Genomic DNA, 14,959 nt, shown 5'->3' with positions numbered 1-14,959 from the left:
TGTTGCCCTTCTCTCTCTCTTCTCTTACTCTCAAAGCAGACTTTGGACACATGTCGGACTTTGCTCCCGCCTTCTCCCGACCCCACCAGGTTCGGAGCCGAAGAAAAAAGTAGCTAGTACTTGAGCCGAGATCTGAACTTGTATAAAGCATAAAGAAAAAGCTGGAAAAACAACGCAGACCTTTGAGTCATGCAATAATCGTCCTTGCAGAGGAATGTTACGTCACAATGGTTTCTTCTGAAGCTACAGCGTTTTCGTGACATAGCACTTACTTAGAGAAAAATACAGTTGTAACCTTTATGCCGAAATTAATCCCGTTCTCAACATCAACTTAGTTCTTGATGGCACGCACTAAAAATAAACACTCCCACCATCTAACCCCCTCAACTTTCCAAGAGACTGTTTCTAGCCTCGTTATGAGGTCACTCCTCTTTCTGTCTCAGGAACGAGGACATTAGAAGACTGCTCCTTTTTTCAGTTTATTTTGATTTTAATAAATAAAAATTAAAAATGGCTTTAATTGCAAGTAGACAAATTCCCATCACGGCATTGAAGTAACACAGAACGAACAAAAGATCCTAACAAGAGAGACCGTGAAAAACAAAACTTAATATCTGTACAACAGCATCGAAATAAAAGAAAATTTAAAGATGAGTATTTACGATTTCGAATGATATAGAACGATGAAAGGATGTTTTTACAAGAAAAACGTCATGGTATTTACAGGAAAATAATTATTGTAAAATTACATCTTCAGAGTATTCTTAAATAAGACGTCGCAGACACCAGTTTCCAAAAGGCAGCCATAAGCAGCTAGTTCCTTGATCATTCCTACCCATTAAACCAGTAACGGTGATGTGAATTTAAAAAAAATTCTGTTTCTATTAAAAAGGTGCTTCATTCGTTTAAATACAACCATCTCTCTCTTTTTTTTTTTTTTTTTCAAATTTCCACACTTACAATTTACTCTAAGCTTTGACGGACATTGCGCTACCTACCGAAATAAAGAGGCAGGGTCGAACTCGAACTCGCAGCCATACTCGTCATGTAATATAAAGATCTCTAATGAATGGCTGGAATTATCGTGAGATAGCTCCAACGAAATCTCTTTGTGACTTGCTCTTAAACAACCCCTTCGGGAAGCCGCGCAATTCTCTGATAAATCTGCGCATTTTGATGCGACGATTTTTCTGTCCTAAATTCCATCGACGAATCTTGCGCAAAATCGTCAGCAATAGTGTCTTCGTGGTTATTTGCAGACTGCAAACCGCATCCATTTGTAATATTTTCATCCATTGGTTCTATAGGAGTTTTTCGAACACGGCCGTTCTGTCTGTGTTCGGGCAATTTCCCCACGTCTCTAGTTGCGCGAACCCTATCCGCGTTACTTACACAACCATTAGGGTTAGGATCCCGAGAAGTAAAATCACCATTTCTTGATATCTGAATAAAACTCGAGTCTACTGCAGCCTCACTGTCTTGAAGATAAATTTCATCAGATCCTTTTTTCCGTCCGTAATCATAGGAGTCTAAGTTTCCAGCTGGTTCCTCTTCAGCAATGCTTTCCAGGTTTGCAGAATTTAGCTTTTCTATATCTGTTTCCCCCTGCTCCGATTGCAGCCGGTCTCTCAGCAAATTCATACCCCCCTCGGAAGGGCCTGGAAAAGAGGTAGGCCTTGGCGTCGAATCCGATAGCAAATTTGGAAGACTACAACTGCGTTGGTCAACCCGAAGGTGACCGTTACCGGCCAGTAGTGGTAAAGCTGCATGAGCAGCGCGTAAAATGCCTCTGTCCAATCGAACACTCTCAGCGAACTCATCAATTGCGCTGTCGTATGACGTAACAGAAATCACGCTCTCCTCTGGGTAACAATGACTCGCTCGTCCCAGGCTTAGCCGCGCTGAGTACTTCATTTGGGGTTTCTTTTTTTGGCGGACTGTTGAGTGAACCATTGCAAATTATGTTTGAGACTGTAGAATTAAGTACAATGAAGGAATGAGGAGAGATTTCTGTAAGAGGTATGTAAAGAGGAATGGTAGAAAGAGGGAGAAAAATTCCAATTTCATTGTGTTGACATTCTTTACAAATCAATTTCTGAAAATTTTCAAGTACTTACAATGCTGCGCTAATCCACCTCCAAAATTTCGATAGGCTTTTACTGCTACGCCAAATATTGTTGAAGCAACTACAAGATTCATGGCTCCTGGAAAACAAAACAAAAGGTTGATGGAAATTAACGGTTGGTTCAGGCGTCAGCGTGTGCTCCTTGAAATATGAAGAAAGCGGGAAGTTTGGGAAGAACTATAGATGCGTAAGAGTTGCACAAGGCAAACCGAGAACAACTCAAGCTTCGTGAGTCTTGAGTTGATGCATGATGGTGGAAAGCTTATCGTTAGATTCTAGCGGCATCCACGGTTGACGCATGGACCAATTGCTTCATTACTTTTTAATGCAGAAGTTTAAATGTTTTATAACATTACATGGAGGATAAAAATACTTAAATGCTGATTGGAAAGAAGGCTGTAGTGGATTGCTTAAGTCGAAGGCCGAGGTTGATAACCTTTATCGTGACCTTGATTAGTATAGGTAATCACATGAGGCCAAGTACTATTAAGGATTAATTGCACGAGAGTTTTCAAAATTTTCCAAAATTGCCCGAGTCGCGAAGCGACGAGGGCAATTTGGAAAATTTTGAAAACTCAAGTGCAATTAATCCTTAATAGTACGAGGTCTCATGGGATTACTTGTTTATCAATAAAGGGCAAAGTTTATACGAAGGAAAATCACGCGCGCAGTCTATTTTTAACAAATTTCAAGATAACGAACGGTTGCTATGCAACGGATTAGCCAATCATTAACAGGTAATCAAGCCCTCTCTTGATTACTAAAAATGCCCTCGATTAAGAAAAAATGCCCTCTCTCTCAACCAATCAGCGCTCAGTAATTTTGCCCTTTATTGATAATTCTAGATATCGCACGAACCTATTCTAATAATTGTTTTATTATACAATGAACGGAAATAAAGTGGTCGCGACAGGAAGTGGAATTGATAATTTATTTCTTAACGTGTAAAAATATACAATTAGCAAGCAACACAAATCGCGCGAAATTGATTACCCTTTGAAATCATGCACTGCGGTCATACATGACATGATTACCCGTGACCCTGAGTGACCTTGAAATGATTATTGTATAATCTGCAGCTAGAAGACGTCCCAGGCACTGATTTCGAAAATTCACTGTACGCTTTAGACCATTCAGAAAAGAGATGGTGAGTTGAATCAATATTAACAATCCCTAAGTGCACTTCGCCTCATAAGATTATCAGTATCAGTAAATAAAGAGAAAATTTCCTCTACAGGGTATACATACCTCATAAGAGTGCAAGTAGGAATATGAGGCACGCTCGTGCAAATGAATTTGATGATACGAAATTGCAAACTGTGCAATTAAAACTATTATTCCAGTATACCATAATGATAGGATTCGAACTTGCACACATGTATAAACCCTACCTAAGTATACAAAATGCATAAAGGCCTCATCAGGGATGTCTTTTCCATCAATTTCAAACTCTGGACAGCCATTGCAAGTGCGAGTAACAAACCTGCAGGGATCAAGAATTACAAGCAAAACATGAATTTTTTACCCCATCTGGCCCACTATCACTGCCTCACTTGATTACTATTTGACCTCAAGTTTGGCATGTAATTCAAATTCATTAAATGTAGTTTTGAAGAACCGCTCAACAAATAAAGAAAATTGATTTAATTTGGCAGCAGCAATTCTATCAGGTGGCTCTTTGTCTACTGTTTTCCAGATCAGAATGAAATGGGACATTGAGAGCTGGGAGAAAAACCCTAAAAACAACGATGGGAACCAATATTAACCTCAACCGCAGGCTATATCCAGTATTCCCAGACTTTTTGGCATTTGGAGTGTTGAGTTTGTTGGTGGAGGAAAACAAGAGAACCAGATTAAAAAAAAAACCTTGGGGCAAGAATGAGAACCAACATTATGCGATTCCAGGTTTGGGAATGACAAACTCCAATCACAGTGGTGTTAAGTAAGCACTCTCATCCCTGCACCATCCACCATTCCCATACTTACCCATAAAGTTTATACAAAAAGTAACCAATCCCACCCAGTGTCCAAGTCAGGAAAAATAGCATAAGCGCTCTGTTCTCATGGCGTACCTGTTAACAAAAAACAAGTTAGAGTACATCAACCTAAATATATACTTTAACAAATAATTTATGTGAGTGTCATCAACACTTGAAAAGAATGATCTTTAGGAAGAACTCCAATGCAAAAAAAAAAAAAAAAGGTTCCCCTTCTTATATGTGGGACAAGTGTGGGACAGAGACAAAATCTGAGTTCTTACAACAATCGTAATCCAGACTTTCAAAGTCCATACTCTGATGCTCTACCACAGAACTTAATCCTATGACCCCTAAGAGTGATTACCATCTAATTCTCCTTACAATAGGAAATGATCACCAATTAAAGAGGCTCTTGATTGATAAGCAAATTCTCCTTGTCAGCACCTTAGGAAATGTACAGAGAACAGTATGGAGAATATGCATACTGATGATAGGGTGTAAAGGGTTAAAGAAATACAAAAATGTAAGAAATATGTAATCCTTCTAGTCTTGAGTGTGGAACAAAGAAAAAAAAATCTGATTCCCAATAACGAATCCTGCCAATGAACTTCAGATCCAGTGCTCTTAGATACTCTGCCACAAAATGAACTTCAGAGAGTTCTATGATGAGGTAGGCTGTTACTAGATTTATATGTGATATATAACATTGTATTTCACTCACCGCGTAATAACCTATACCAGCATATATAAATGTTAATGGTATAAATGTCATGCTCATAACATAGAGGATGTTATGTGAGTCACGCAATAGAACCAGACTGTGAACAATGGCAAACATTCCCTATTTGAAGGAAAAAAGAGATACATATTGAATCATTATAATGCAAACCAAGGATCCTTTTTAATGCATTTTACAGGTAAGTTGTAGTAAATGCAAGGCAAGTGCGAGGAGATCACAAAGGGTGAGGCGTGAAAGTAGGGAGGAAGTCTGCTAAAAAAAGTAATGTCATCTTTGTCCACCTTTTCTTGATTTCTTATCAAATTCTCAGATCTAAAATTATTAGAAAGATATGAAAGGTCATGTGGAGAATCAATACCTACATCTAAGAAGTGAAAGGGTTTAGACTCACTCACCCAATACAGAACCTCCATTTTCAAAAGGCAAGATAACACTTCATAGATTTGATAAATTCCTGTTCAAATAGAAAAGCATTCATAGGATAGAGTTCAACACAATTAAGATTAAGAATGCAACTGACACAGGAAGACACAATTTCTTGTGGGTTGCTACTGGAACCAGTAAAAAACGATTACAAATATTTAGCAGTGGTTGTAGAGGGTAAAGTCAGCCTGTAAGCCTCAATGGCTATCTAGCCATGATTATCTTGGTTTCCCTAACGTAATGTGAAAGGGAGTATTATTACTCTTAACCCTCCCCCCATAGGATGCTCATCCTAGGCAGGTTACCTCCCCTCCCCCCCCCCCCCTTTATATTTCATCACAAATTCCTTTATACACTTCTCTTGAACCAATTTACATTCCTGGGTGGAGAGAGGCACTGAGAGTTAACCCTTTAACTCCCAGATAAAATTTTTAATTCTCCTCTCTGTCAACCATACAATTCTTATCATGTTAGTTCAGAGAATTTAGTGTTGGATCAACTAGTTAACCACAAATTGATATTTTCTTTATTCTCAACACTTATCTGATTGATATTGTATTGACTTTGTAAGGAGAAATTCGGTCTTGGTCACTCATGGGAGTGAAAGGGTTAAGTATTTTATCTAAGAACACAACATAATGACTCCACTTGTGTATGAAGCCGAATCTATTCCTTTTGAATCCAGCATACAAGCTATTAAGTAAATTAAGTAAAATTTTTTCAGTAAAATTAGTAAAATAATTCAGTAAAAACTCTTACCTCTGAGCCTGATGTTGAAACGAACTCTCTTATAGATTTTCCATCCAAACTCCATGTACAGCTTGTATGAGAGGTATGTAAATACAACATTGAGCAACAGAAGAGCACTGGCCTGAAAAAAGGATATTTGGAATGAAAATCCATTTAAAAAATTTGATTTAAAACAAGTTATTCCATTGATAAGAAGGTAATGTTGGTGATGATAGGCCTGCAATGCATACAGAGAAGGCCTGCTATGGGTGCAGAGGATTGTTAATCAGAGGTGTAGACACAAATTGAAATAAACTTGGAAACAAAAAGACCTGCAGACTTACATTTGCTAAAACAATTTTTGGAAGGGCATCATTTTTACTTGTTCTTAATCCATTGTATGTCTTGAATCTAACATGATATACTGAAAAAAACAAAAAAAACAAAAATAAAATAGCTATCAGATTTTTTCTTTTAGAAAAACAGTTTTGTTTTAGAGATAGGGAATGAGAAATCTGAGGATTTGTTTGACTGAGTGCAAAACTCAAATAAAATGATTGAAAAGCAGAATATTATTGTTAAAAAAATAACTTACGATGACAAAAAAAAATACAAGGGTTGTTAAAGCAGAAACTTTTTCATATCTTGCCTTTTAAAAAACTTAACTATTCCCTTAAACCCTACAACTGCCAACATCTGATTGTTAATTCTCCCCTGTAGCTGCTACACATTTTCTTGTAAATAAGTTACAAGAATTTGGTGCTAGATCAAGTTAACTTCTGCCTGATGAGTTTGAGTATTCTCATTACCTGTTAGTAAGATAATGTATGGTTGTTGTAGGGAGAAGTTACAAGTTTATACTTCAGGAAGTAAAAGGGTTCAGCCACACAAAAGGAAAAAAAGGAAAGGCCCACGACTTACACTGAATGAAACTATAAGTAACGAAGGCAAAGTTCTGCAAGTCAAATGCTATAATTTCCATAAAGTTCTGTCTTTTGACCTGTCAAAGAAAGGAAATTATTGAACATTCTGTTACGTAACAACTGACTACTTTTTCTCGAAGGTAACCAAACACAACAGAAAATCCTCCAATGACTTACTGCGAATAAACACAAAAAACATGTGTACACAACAGCACCCATGTATATGGCCATATAAATCCTTCTCCCAGGTCCCATTCCAGGGTGCTGTAACACAGAAACAAAGAACAGTTAGATTTTCTTCAGCTTCATGCAAGACAAATCAGAGTTATCTGCTTACACAATGTTTCAAGGCCCTGGGGTTCAAAGGGATAATAACATTATTCAATGGATAAAACATTATCCATCAGATAGGTGTTCACAAAACCTACTCTGGTATCCAGAGGATTAAAAGATTTATCTGGTGGATGGCATTGTCCACACTTCAAACAACTGTGACCTAGGCCCTTTTCTTGAAAGTACTGGTAACTTAACAGGCCCATGAAACTGTTCTTATTTTATTTCAGATGGGGGTTTTGAAAACAATACAAAAAACTATCAGCTAAAGAAACAAAATGGACAGGTTGAGAAGCCACAAACTGCTTCTCTATTGATCCAATTTTGATTTTAAAATATGGTTTTGTTCCTGTTAACCCTTTAACTCCCAAGATCTCATTAGTAATTCTCCTTACTGTCTGTCAAATGATTCTCATTATGTTAGTTTGGAGAATTTGGTATTGGATCAATTAGTAATCCCATAATTGATATTTTTCTTTATTCTCATCACTTGTCTGCTTGATATTGTAAGATATAGTAAGAAGAAGTTCTGTCTTGGTCACTCATGGGAGTTAAAGGGTTAAGTTACTGGGACTTTTAAGAAATGGGCCCCTGACCTCTAGTTCATTAACTTGGACTAAGGAGAGTTTGATATCATTTCAAAATTCCCTTTGGTTAATTCCATCCATCCTTTCAACTGAATGCTGATCTACACTTATTCATACACACCTCAGTATTATTATATGCACTGAAGTCTCCGAGAGCTATCATCAAACCTTGAAATACCACAACAGCAACGACTACAAACATTGCAAAAAAAAGTGAGAATGATAAATTGAAATAGATAAGTATGGATTTATCACAAGACATATATGCTCTTAAATATTATGACAAAAAAACTGAAATTCCAGTGACTGACTCTGTAAAATAGTAAATATATTTTGCAATATAGACATTTTCGTCCTAAGAGATAATTAGCACGTGGCTGATCAGGGTCTTCTCTTCTTTTACCCACCCCTCCCCCAAAGTGGTTGACCTCGTACATCTCTTCCAAAATAACTTCCTTCTCTAGTTAGAGCTGCCAATTCTTGTCAAGTAAAACTCCGAAGATTAATTCCCAAAAATTTTTAATTAATTCAGTACCAAAAACAAACCTCAGGACATATTTTGACCCAAAATTTAATTACAAATTGCAGAAATCCACAAAATAATTGTGAATAGTATTGAAAATAGTTTGATAATTGTCACTGAACTCTAACAATAAAGTGGTGATTCAAGATTTTTTGGGAAATCTTTCCAGCCTTCATTATTTCATAAACTGTTGAAAGCTAAAAGGTTGGCTAACTTGTCATGAAATACTTGTTATTACGAGTTTGTGCCAAACATAATAAATTATATTAAAAAATAACATCTCCTGATTACAGCTTCTTAATATCAAAATTGCATGAAAGATCTTCCTTTTTTCCTAATCACAGGCAATGAAAAAAAATAGCTTTCTTTTTTCACAGAATTTTCATATAATTTCACGTAATTTGCCAAAACAAATTTTAAACTTGGTTCTCAGCATGCAATTTACCTTTTAATTTGGGAATTTTGTCCAAAGTCAATAAAATTTAGCTTACTAAACGAGCTTGGAAAAATATTAACACTTTTCATTCAAGTCTAAAATACACCTGCCTCTTGACTAGCACCAAAAAAATTTAAATTAGGACACAGATGCAATAACAAAGCAAGTGAAACTGTTGGCAACCTAATGGTTGACTTAATCATAACATGAAACAGAAATTGTTATGACCTAAAAATTAAGTCATCAAAAAACATCACCGTAATCGAGTTTTTTTTTTTCAAAGTAGATCTGCCCCTATGATCAGTGTGTTTAATTAACCACCCAACTAGTCATTAAAAATATTAATTTCAGCTCTATGGAAATAATGTAAACATCACCTGCCCTCTTTATTGTCATATGATTTTATTCAATATTTTGCCGGGAATTAGCTCTTGTCATGGCAATTTAGAAGAAACTGAAAAATTGTCAAACTTGACCTTACACAATTTCACAATTGAACTATACAACTAATCACGGCCACAGAGAATAAATTGGCGGCTGCCCAGAAACAAATATTGTTCAGGTTACAGTTAATCAGCTGAATGCGTTGAAGCAAAACCTGGAGAACAATTCTTGTGAATAAAAATTGAAAAAAAAGACAAAGAACAATCGGGTATTTTTCTCCAGCATCAATAACTTACAAAACAAGAAATTGAAATATAGCTAAACTCCAACTCGATAGTTCATCGATGTAACAGGTTCCTAAAGTTAACCATTAATCGTAATTCGTAATTCCCGACACAAATATCCATAGGCTACGTGCGACACGATGCTTCGTATTCCCTTTTTTCAACCAAGCTCAAAGTTCAATGACAAATAAATTTTTCGTAACTCTTTAAGAAACTTCTTATAAATAACCTCCGGTGTAAGCGTTCAAGCGGTTTCCATTGATTCTTCAAGGATACCCTTTTGTTTGCTTTAAGGATCTTAGTTAAAATCATAATCGTTTGTACCATTAGAGCTTTCGATGCGACACCAGAGAAAGTGGACATTTTTCAAGTGCTTAGGGGAAAATTTTTATCAGGCGTAATCAGGTTTTCACGATCAATCCGGTTAAATTAGCCCCATGAGGTTAAACACGCAGCAACATCTTTAGGGTCACATCAGACTCTGTTTACTGAAGTAAAGATCCTTGCGCTGTGATACATCGCAAGCGTGTACTTGTAGCAAATTTGCTTAGTTGGCGACAGACTTAAATAAGATCCCAAAAATAAAAATACAGTAGCGTAGTAAATGGACCATGGGGATGTTTTGATCTTCAGCCATCCATGTAAGCTGAAAATTTGATAAACTCGATCGAACGTCAGATTGTGAAATACAAACTTTACCTTGGAAAATGTCACAGCCGAGAAATATTTTTGAAGCTCTCGATAATCCATTTTGGCTCTGTTCCGGTGGTCTGCGAATGTTCAGTACTCTTTCCATTTCCAAACAAAAAGTTTCTGTTCTACATCAAAGACCGCACAAACAGATCAGGAAGTCTCAAAGTATTGTAAAACGGCAGTTAATTAAGTATTCCATGTTGACCCAATTTCTAACAATCCGTCAGATAGCGCAATCCTCCGTCACTTTGATCGATGCCAACGTAAAGTTTACTTCATCTCTAGAAAAAGATTTATCCGTTGTAATTTCTTATTAATTAGCGGGACGTCTTTTTCCAGAACAGTACAGACTTCTGTAATCATTCCATTACAGATTCGAACAAAAGGCTCCTCAATTACCCAGAACTCTTGCGAGCGCCCTCCATTTGACCGCGCGCTAGGCGCGTGCAAAATCTTTGCTTCAGGAGGCGCGGTTAAAATCAAACTGGTGTAGGGGTAACTCAAAGTGAATGGGTATCTTAGCTTTATACACACAGACATGCTCATAAGAGTGAGTGGGCGTACCATCAGTTGCTATGATCAGTTTGCCACCAATACATGAGTGAAATAATTGGAACAAAATCAGTGAGGGAGGAACGACGTGAAAGAAAGGGCGAGACAAGTTTCTCCCATCAAGGCAGTTGAGAGTATGAGAAACATGGGGAGGGGGGGGGGGGGCGTCACTTTCTAAGACCAAGCATAAACCTCTACCATAATTTCCCAATGTTTCCTCTATGAATGTCATCTTGTCACACGAATAGCGAGCTCCAGGTGCGGATGCATGCTCTGAATTATATTTTATTGACAAGATCATCTAAATAGTCTAAACATTAGAGAATTACCTTCGGGGGAGGAGGAGGTACAGAAAACGGGTGGGGTTTCAAACACCACCTCAATGGCCTCCAACGACTCCCAAGCGGACAATCGCGACAGTATCCGAAGTACGCATGATCGTGACGACTTCCCAACGAACGTGATCTACCCGATCATCCGACGGAGTGTTTAAACATAGTGGACCGATCATTACTTATCGCCCTTAGGGATCTGCAACATCATTCGTTCTCCCTGAAAACCATGTGATCCTCCCAAACTTCTCCCCCCCCCCCCCCCCTTAGGTGATAAATTAAAACTGGTTCCTAATCGTGTTGATCAGCTCCGACTAGCGACGATTAAGCCGGCTCGGTCGATCATGAAAACTGCCCAAGCTTTCAAAACACGTTATCTGGGTAAAATAGTCTTTTTCAAAGTATTCTTTAATTAAAACTCTAAAAGAATCTATGATGTGCTTTCATACACTATGAGACCTTCTGCAGCGTCTACCTTCTTCCAGTTTACTAAAAGATAGAAGTTTTACCAACTCTCCATTTTTCCTTCTCCCTGGTCTACCATCACTAATGTGTAAACGGTTCTTCTCAACAACATCTAAAACACAGTTGATCACACAAGCCACAATCCCCAGTCCAAAAAGCGCCGGGAAAGTTGCAAACACGTGAAAAAACGTGCTTGCAGCTCCGTTTTTGCCTTGCCCTGTAACACTTTCAAAAAGAACATAATCTCCAAAACCGACAGTAGAAAATGCTACAAACGAGGCGTAAAAAGCATCCACGAATGTCCAGTGTTCCTGCATCACTTGTGTGACTGCAGTGAACGAGAGATACATTGCCATTAAATTAAACGCGAGTACAGCGCGTTTAATCTCAAGGTGTTTTACTCTTTTTGTTTTAAGAACTTTAATCTCCACGTGAGTTATCACACAAGTTAGAAATGTTGAAATAAGTTCGCCCGCAGATTTTAGAGTCAGCAGACATAGTGGAATTCCAAACATACAAAAAACGACGCAGAACAGTTTCCCGTATGTGGTGATAGGAGTTAGACGACCGTAACCTGCAAGAATAATAATATAAAAAAGTTATGTATGATAACAATTACACGTACCCATAATTGCTACGGCACAGGTGGCCCCCAATCATTTCTGAAAGGTCTGAAAAAAGGGAGGCATCGTAAAACCATGACAGCCAAAGAAACAAAGGAATGTCTCAAGGAGCCATTAAGAACTCAAATGGCATGAAGCGCTGGAAAACGCAAGTTATTGGTCGCGGTCGACACAAAAAACCACGACAGCCAAAGAAAACAAAGGAAATGTCACAAGAGCCAATAAGAACTCAAATGGCATGAATCGCGGGAAAACGCAAGTTATTGGTCGCGGTCGACACAAAAACCACGACAGCCGAAGAAAACAGAGGAAATGTCGCAAGAGCCAATTAGAACTCAAATGGCATGATGCGCGGGAAAACGAAAGTTATTGGTCGAGGTTGGTTTAAAGTGGAGAATAACATTATCTCCGGTATTTAAAAATAGCCTCCTTTTGGTGCTAAGTTACGCTCTATTAGTTTTCCGGACATTATTTTTCAGAGAAGCGAACAGTTGTCCAAGAGTGAAGGTATTTAAAGGATTAGGTTACTTACAATTTTTTGGAATCAAATTTCACATGAAGTCTTTGTAGTCTAGTTGAAAAGAGCTTTTCAAGCAAAGTCATTTACACTTCTAAGCTAATTTTGTCGCTGTCATTTCTTTCCTTGAGCGCTCTCCTTGTTAAAAAACTCATAGCGTGTTGGTGTTTTTTCAACGATTTTGTCAATGGAAAAACTAAAGTTTATCTCTAACAAGGCGAATAATTTAACAAGGATAAACTTGTCAAAATAGGGCGGACTGATCCTTTTTACCAGAAGCTGAGAGAAAAATAGCTTTGTCAAGGATCAGAGACTCACCAATTGTGGTCATCGCTGTGTACGTGAAATCCACAGCCCTAAAATAGGTCCAGTCCAAAGACAAACCCGTGCGAACGGCGTTATATGAGGCCATTGTAAAATACTCGAATTCTTCGTCCGAGAAGTTGTGGTGTTTCGTAAAATTCTTCCTCAGTTGGTCTAACATTCTATCTGAGGTGGTCTTGTAATTTTCTCCACGCCTCTCGATAAGAGTAAAAATTGCAGCATTTACAAATCCGAACACTAAAAACAAAAGAGCCCTCTTTAAAAAAGTACTTCCAACTGAAGACATCGCAAGGTGGTCGCTTTGATTCCCGTCACAGATACAGGGCCGAGGAATTGCTATTTCTGTGGATCAAATCCAAGAAAAAAACCTCTGATATTGGCATTACGCCCCAATAGAAACAAAGCAAGACCACAAGCAGACGGCGAAGTCCGTCGCACGAGTGAAAAAAATCAGTGAAAAAATATTAAGTTGATGTTAGGGTGCCGTGCGGAACTCCGGAACTAGTAGCCTCAAATTAATTTTTTTCCAATTACTTTATTACTCACGTGACGGACTTCACCGCTGAGGAGGGGCTGCCCGTTATCTGAAACAAAATGCACACTTAATGGTTTAACCATGTAAATAAATAATTCTTATTTTAATTACCTAAACAGTAATTTTTTTTGGAAGCTGTTCTGACTGTTAATGTTTTATGAAACTTTATATAAACAGCTGTTTGTGAAACTCAACCTGCGCGTGAAAAGCAAACGGAGAAATTAAAATGTTTATTGCAAATTTACGGCTGCTTTATAGAACATCTTCTTAATTCAGTCAGAATTTGCCACTTTTGTACAGATTATTCCAAGGAAAAATATTTTCAAAGAGGAAGATGTACATAGCTAAGCTGGTGATATTTTGCGAATGCCCTTTAGGGTGTCTTAGTTTAAATATAATTTTCTTCTCGCCCATGTCTTCAAAGACGAATGTATGAATTTAGAAATAAACTAGCCTGCATTTGTTTAGTATGCAGTCAAAATAAACTGGAAAAAGCCAGCATTTTTTCTGGAACCGCTAAGTCAACAAGCTAATTGCCAGGGTATGCGAATTCATCATCAAGAAAGCATATTCTGCAGAACTGCGGGGAGTTGGAGAAATAAGTGCGTTTTAACGTAAATGGGAAACGCGGGCGAACGCCTTTTATGCGAGCTAAACTATGGAATGGAGGTACAGAAATTCAGGTTTAAAGATTGGAAAATCATAAGGGATTCAGCTATCTAGCTGTAGAGATTTCGCGCTTTGAAACCTGCAATTCTGACTTGTTCAGACTAAAGTCACTTGGGAACTATTATTTTGCTTTTCTCGCCGATCTTTCCGCGACTTTAAAGCCACATTTCAATGCTTAGCGCCGGTTTTATCCCTAACATTAGCTTCGCGCCCTTGATAATTGAATGTCGGATCAGTTTTATCTTCGAAAGGACAGAACTGTGATAAAACGGAATAAACAGAACGAGAAAATGTAACAGGAAATTCTAATATTTACGATTCAATCGCCAAGAAAAACAGTTTTGATTCCAAATTCACTTACATTCAAAACATAGCGTTATCAAAAAGCGTGGATTACCACATGGCCGTTCGAATATCTTCCATTTCGTTTCGTCTATCTGCTGCCAAACTCCTCGAATTGATGCAAAAACATTTCTCGTGCTGTTGAAAACAGACCAACAGTTTGGCCTAGCGAGTTATGTATAATTAATATCTTTACAATAACGACGTCACACACACTTAATTAACTCTAAAATAATTTTCCATGAGCGTCAAGGGGCATTTTTGGTGTGTTATTATTTCATAAATAGAAAGGATTTTTGTTTCAATTTTATCAATAAAGAATAGAAATCGAGAAAACAGATAAAATAAGTCGTATATTTTTTGTGTCATGTCATACTCCTTTAAAAAAGAAAAATTAAACCCATAATTTGAAGAATTTTTGTTTCCATTTGTCTTCAGTTTC

The 14,959-nt window shown here is 37.6% G+C and overlaps 2 protein-coding genes across 5 annotated transcripts; both read right to left on the bottom strand.

Annotated features, from left to right (window-relative positions):
• Positions 1-469: 469 nt before the first annotated feature.
• Positions 470-10,669, bottom strand: LOC113685701 (uncharacterized). 2 transcript variants are annotated; one of them, XM_089181650.1, is made up of 12 exons: positions 10,165-10,669; positions 7,960-8,030; positions 7,096-7,182; positions 6,917-6,995; positions 6,340-6,419; positions 6,026-6,137; positions 5,239-5,297; positions 4,826-4,945; positions 4,112-4,197; positions 3,517-3,608; positions 2,118-2,204; positions 470-1,937 (listed from the first exon to the last, which is right to left on the bottom strand). In XM_089181650.1, the coding sequence occupies exons 1-12, from the start codon at positions 10,259-10,261 to the stop codon at positions 1,123-1,125; spliced, it is 1,785 nt and encodes a 594-aa protein (XP_089037776.1). In that variant the 5' UTR covers positions 10,262-10,669; the 3' UTR covers positions 470-1,122. The 2 variants fall into 2 exon arrangements, with proteins under 2 accessions (XP_089037776.1, XP_089037777.1); XM_089181651.1 differs by lacking the exon at positions 6,917-6,995 and having other exon boundaries at positions 10,165-10,560.
• Positions 10,670-11,432: 763 nt separating this feature from the next.
• Positions 11,433-14,694, bottom strand: LOC113685742 (two pore potassium channel protein sup-9). Of its 3 annotated transcripts, none has more exons than XM_027203285.2 (4): positions 14,537-14,677; positions 13,518-13,555; positions 12,966-13,313; positions 11,433-12,081 (listed from the first exon to the last, which is right to left on the bottom strand). In XM_027203285.2, exons 3-4 carry the CDS (start codon positions 13,255-13,257, stop codon positions 11,486-11,488), a joined length of 888 nt encoding a protein of 295 aa, XP_027059086.2. In that variant the 5' UTR covers positions 13,258-13,313; positions 13,518-13,555; positions 14,537-14,677; the 3' UTR covers positions 11,433-11,485. The 3 variants fall into 3 exon arrangements, with proteins under 3 accessions (XP_027059086.2, XP_089037770.1, XP_027059087.2); XM_089181644.1 differs by having other exon boundaries at positions 12,966-13,208; XM_027203286.2 differs by lacking the exon at positions 13,518-13,555 and having other exon boundaries at positions 14,537-14,694.
• Positions 14,695-14,959: the final 265 nt, after the last annotated feature.

The sequence above is a fragment of the Pocillopora damicornis genome, chromosome 9, assembly GCF_964200805.1.
Source record: "Pocillopora damicornis chromosome 9, jaPocDami1.2, whole genome shotgun sequence".
NCBI classification, from domain to species: domain Eukaryota; kingdom Metazoa; phylum Cnidaria; class Anthozoa; order Scleractinia; family Pocilloporidae; genus Pocillopora; species Pocillopora damicornis.
Note: the sequence above shows the minus strand (reverse complement) of the source record. Positions and strands in the feature narration are given on the sequence as shown.

Excerpts from the sequence above, each read along its gene's own strand:
- LOC113685701 (XM_089181650.1), bottom strand. The coding sequence starts at position 10,261 with ATGGAAAGAGTACTGAACATTCGCAGACCACCGGAACAGAGCCAAAAT. Across the intron at positions 6,138-6,339 it reads CAAAAATTGTTTTAGCAAAT|GCCAGTGCTCTTCTGTTGCT; the intron begins GTAAGTCTGCAG and ends TCCTTTTTTCAG. Across the intron at positions 4,946-5,238 it reads AAATGGAGGTTCTGTATTGG|GGAATGTTTGCCATTGTTCA; the intron begins GTGAGTGAGTCT and ends TCCTTCAAATAG.
- LOC113685742 (XM_027203286.2), bottom strand. The coding sequence starts at position 13,257 with ATGTCTTCAGTTGGAAGTACTTTTTTAAAGAGGGCTCTTTTGTTTTTA. Across the intron at positions 12,082-12,965 it reads CACAGCGATGACCACAATTG|GTTACGGTCGTCTAACTCCT; the intron begins GTGAGTCTCTGA and ends TTATTCTTGCAG.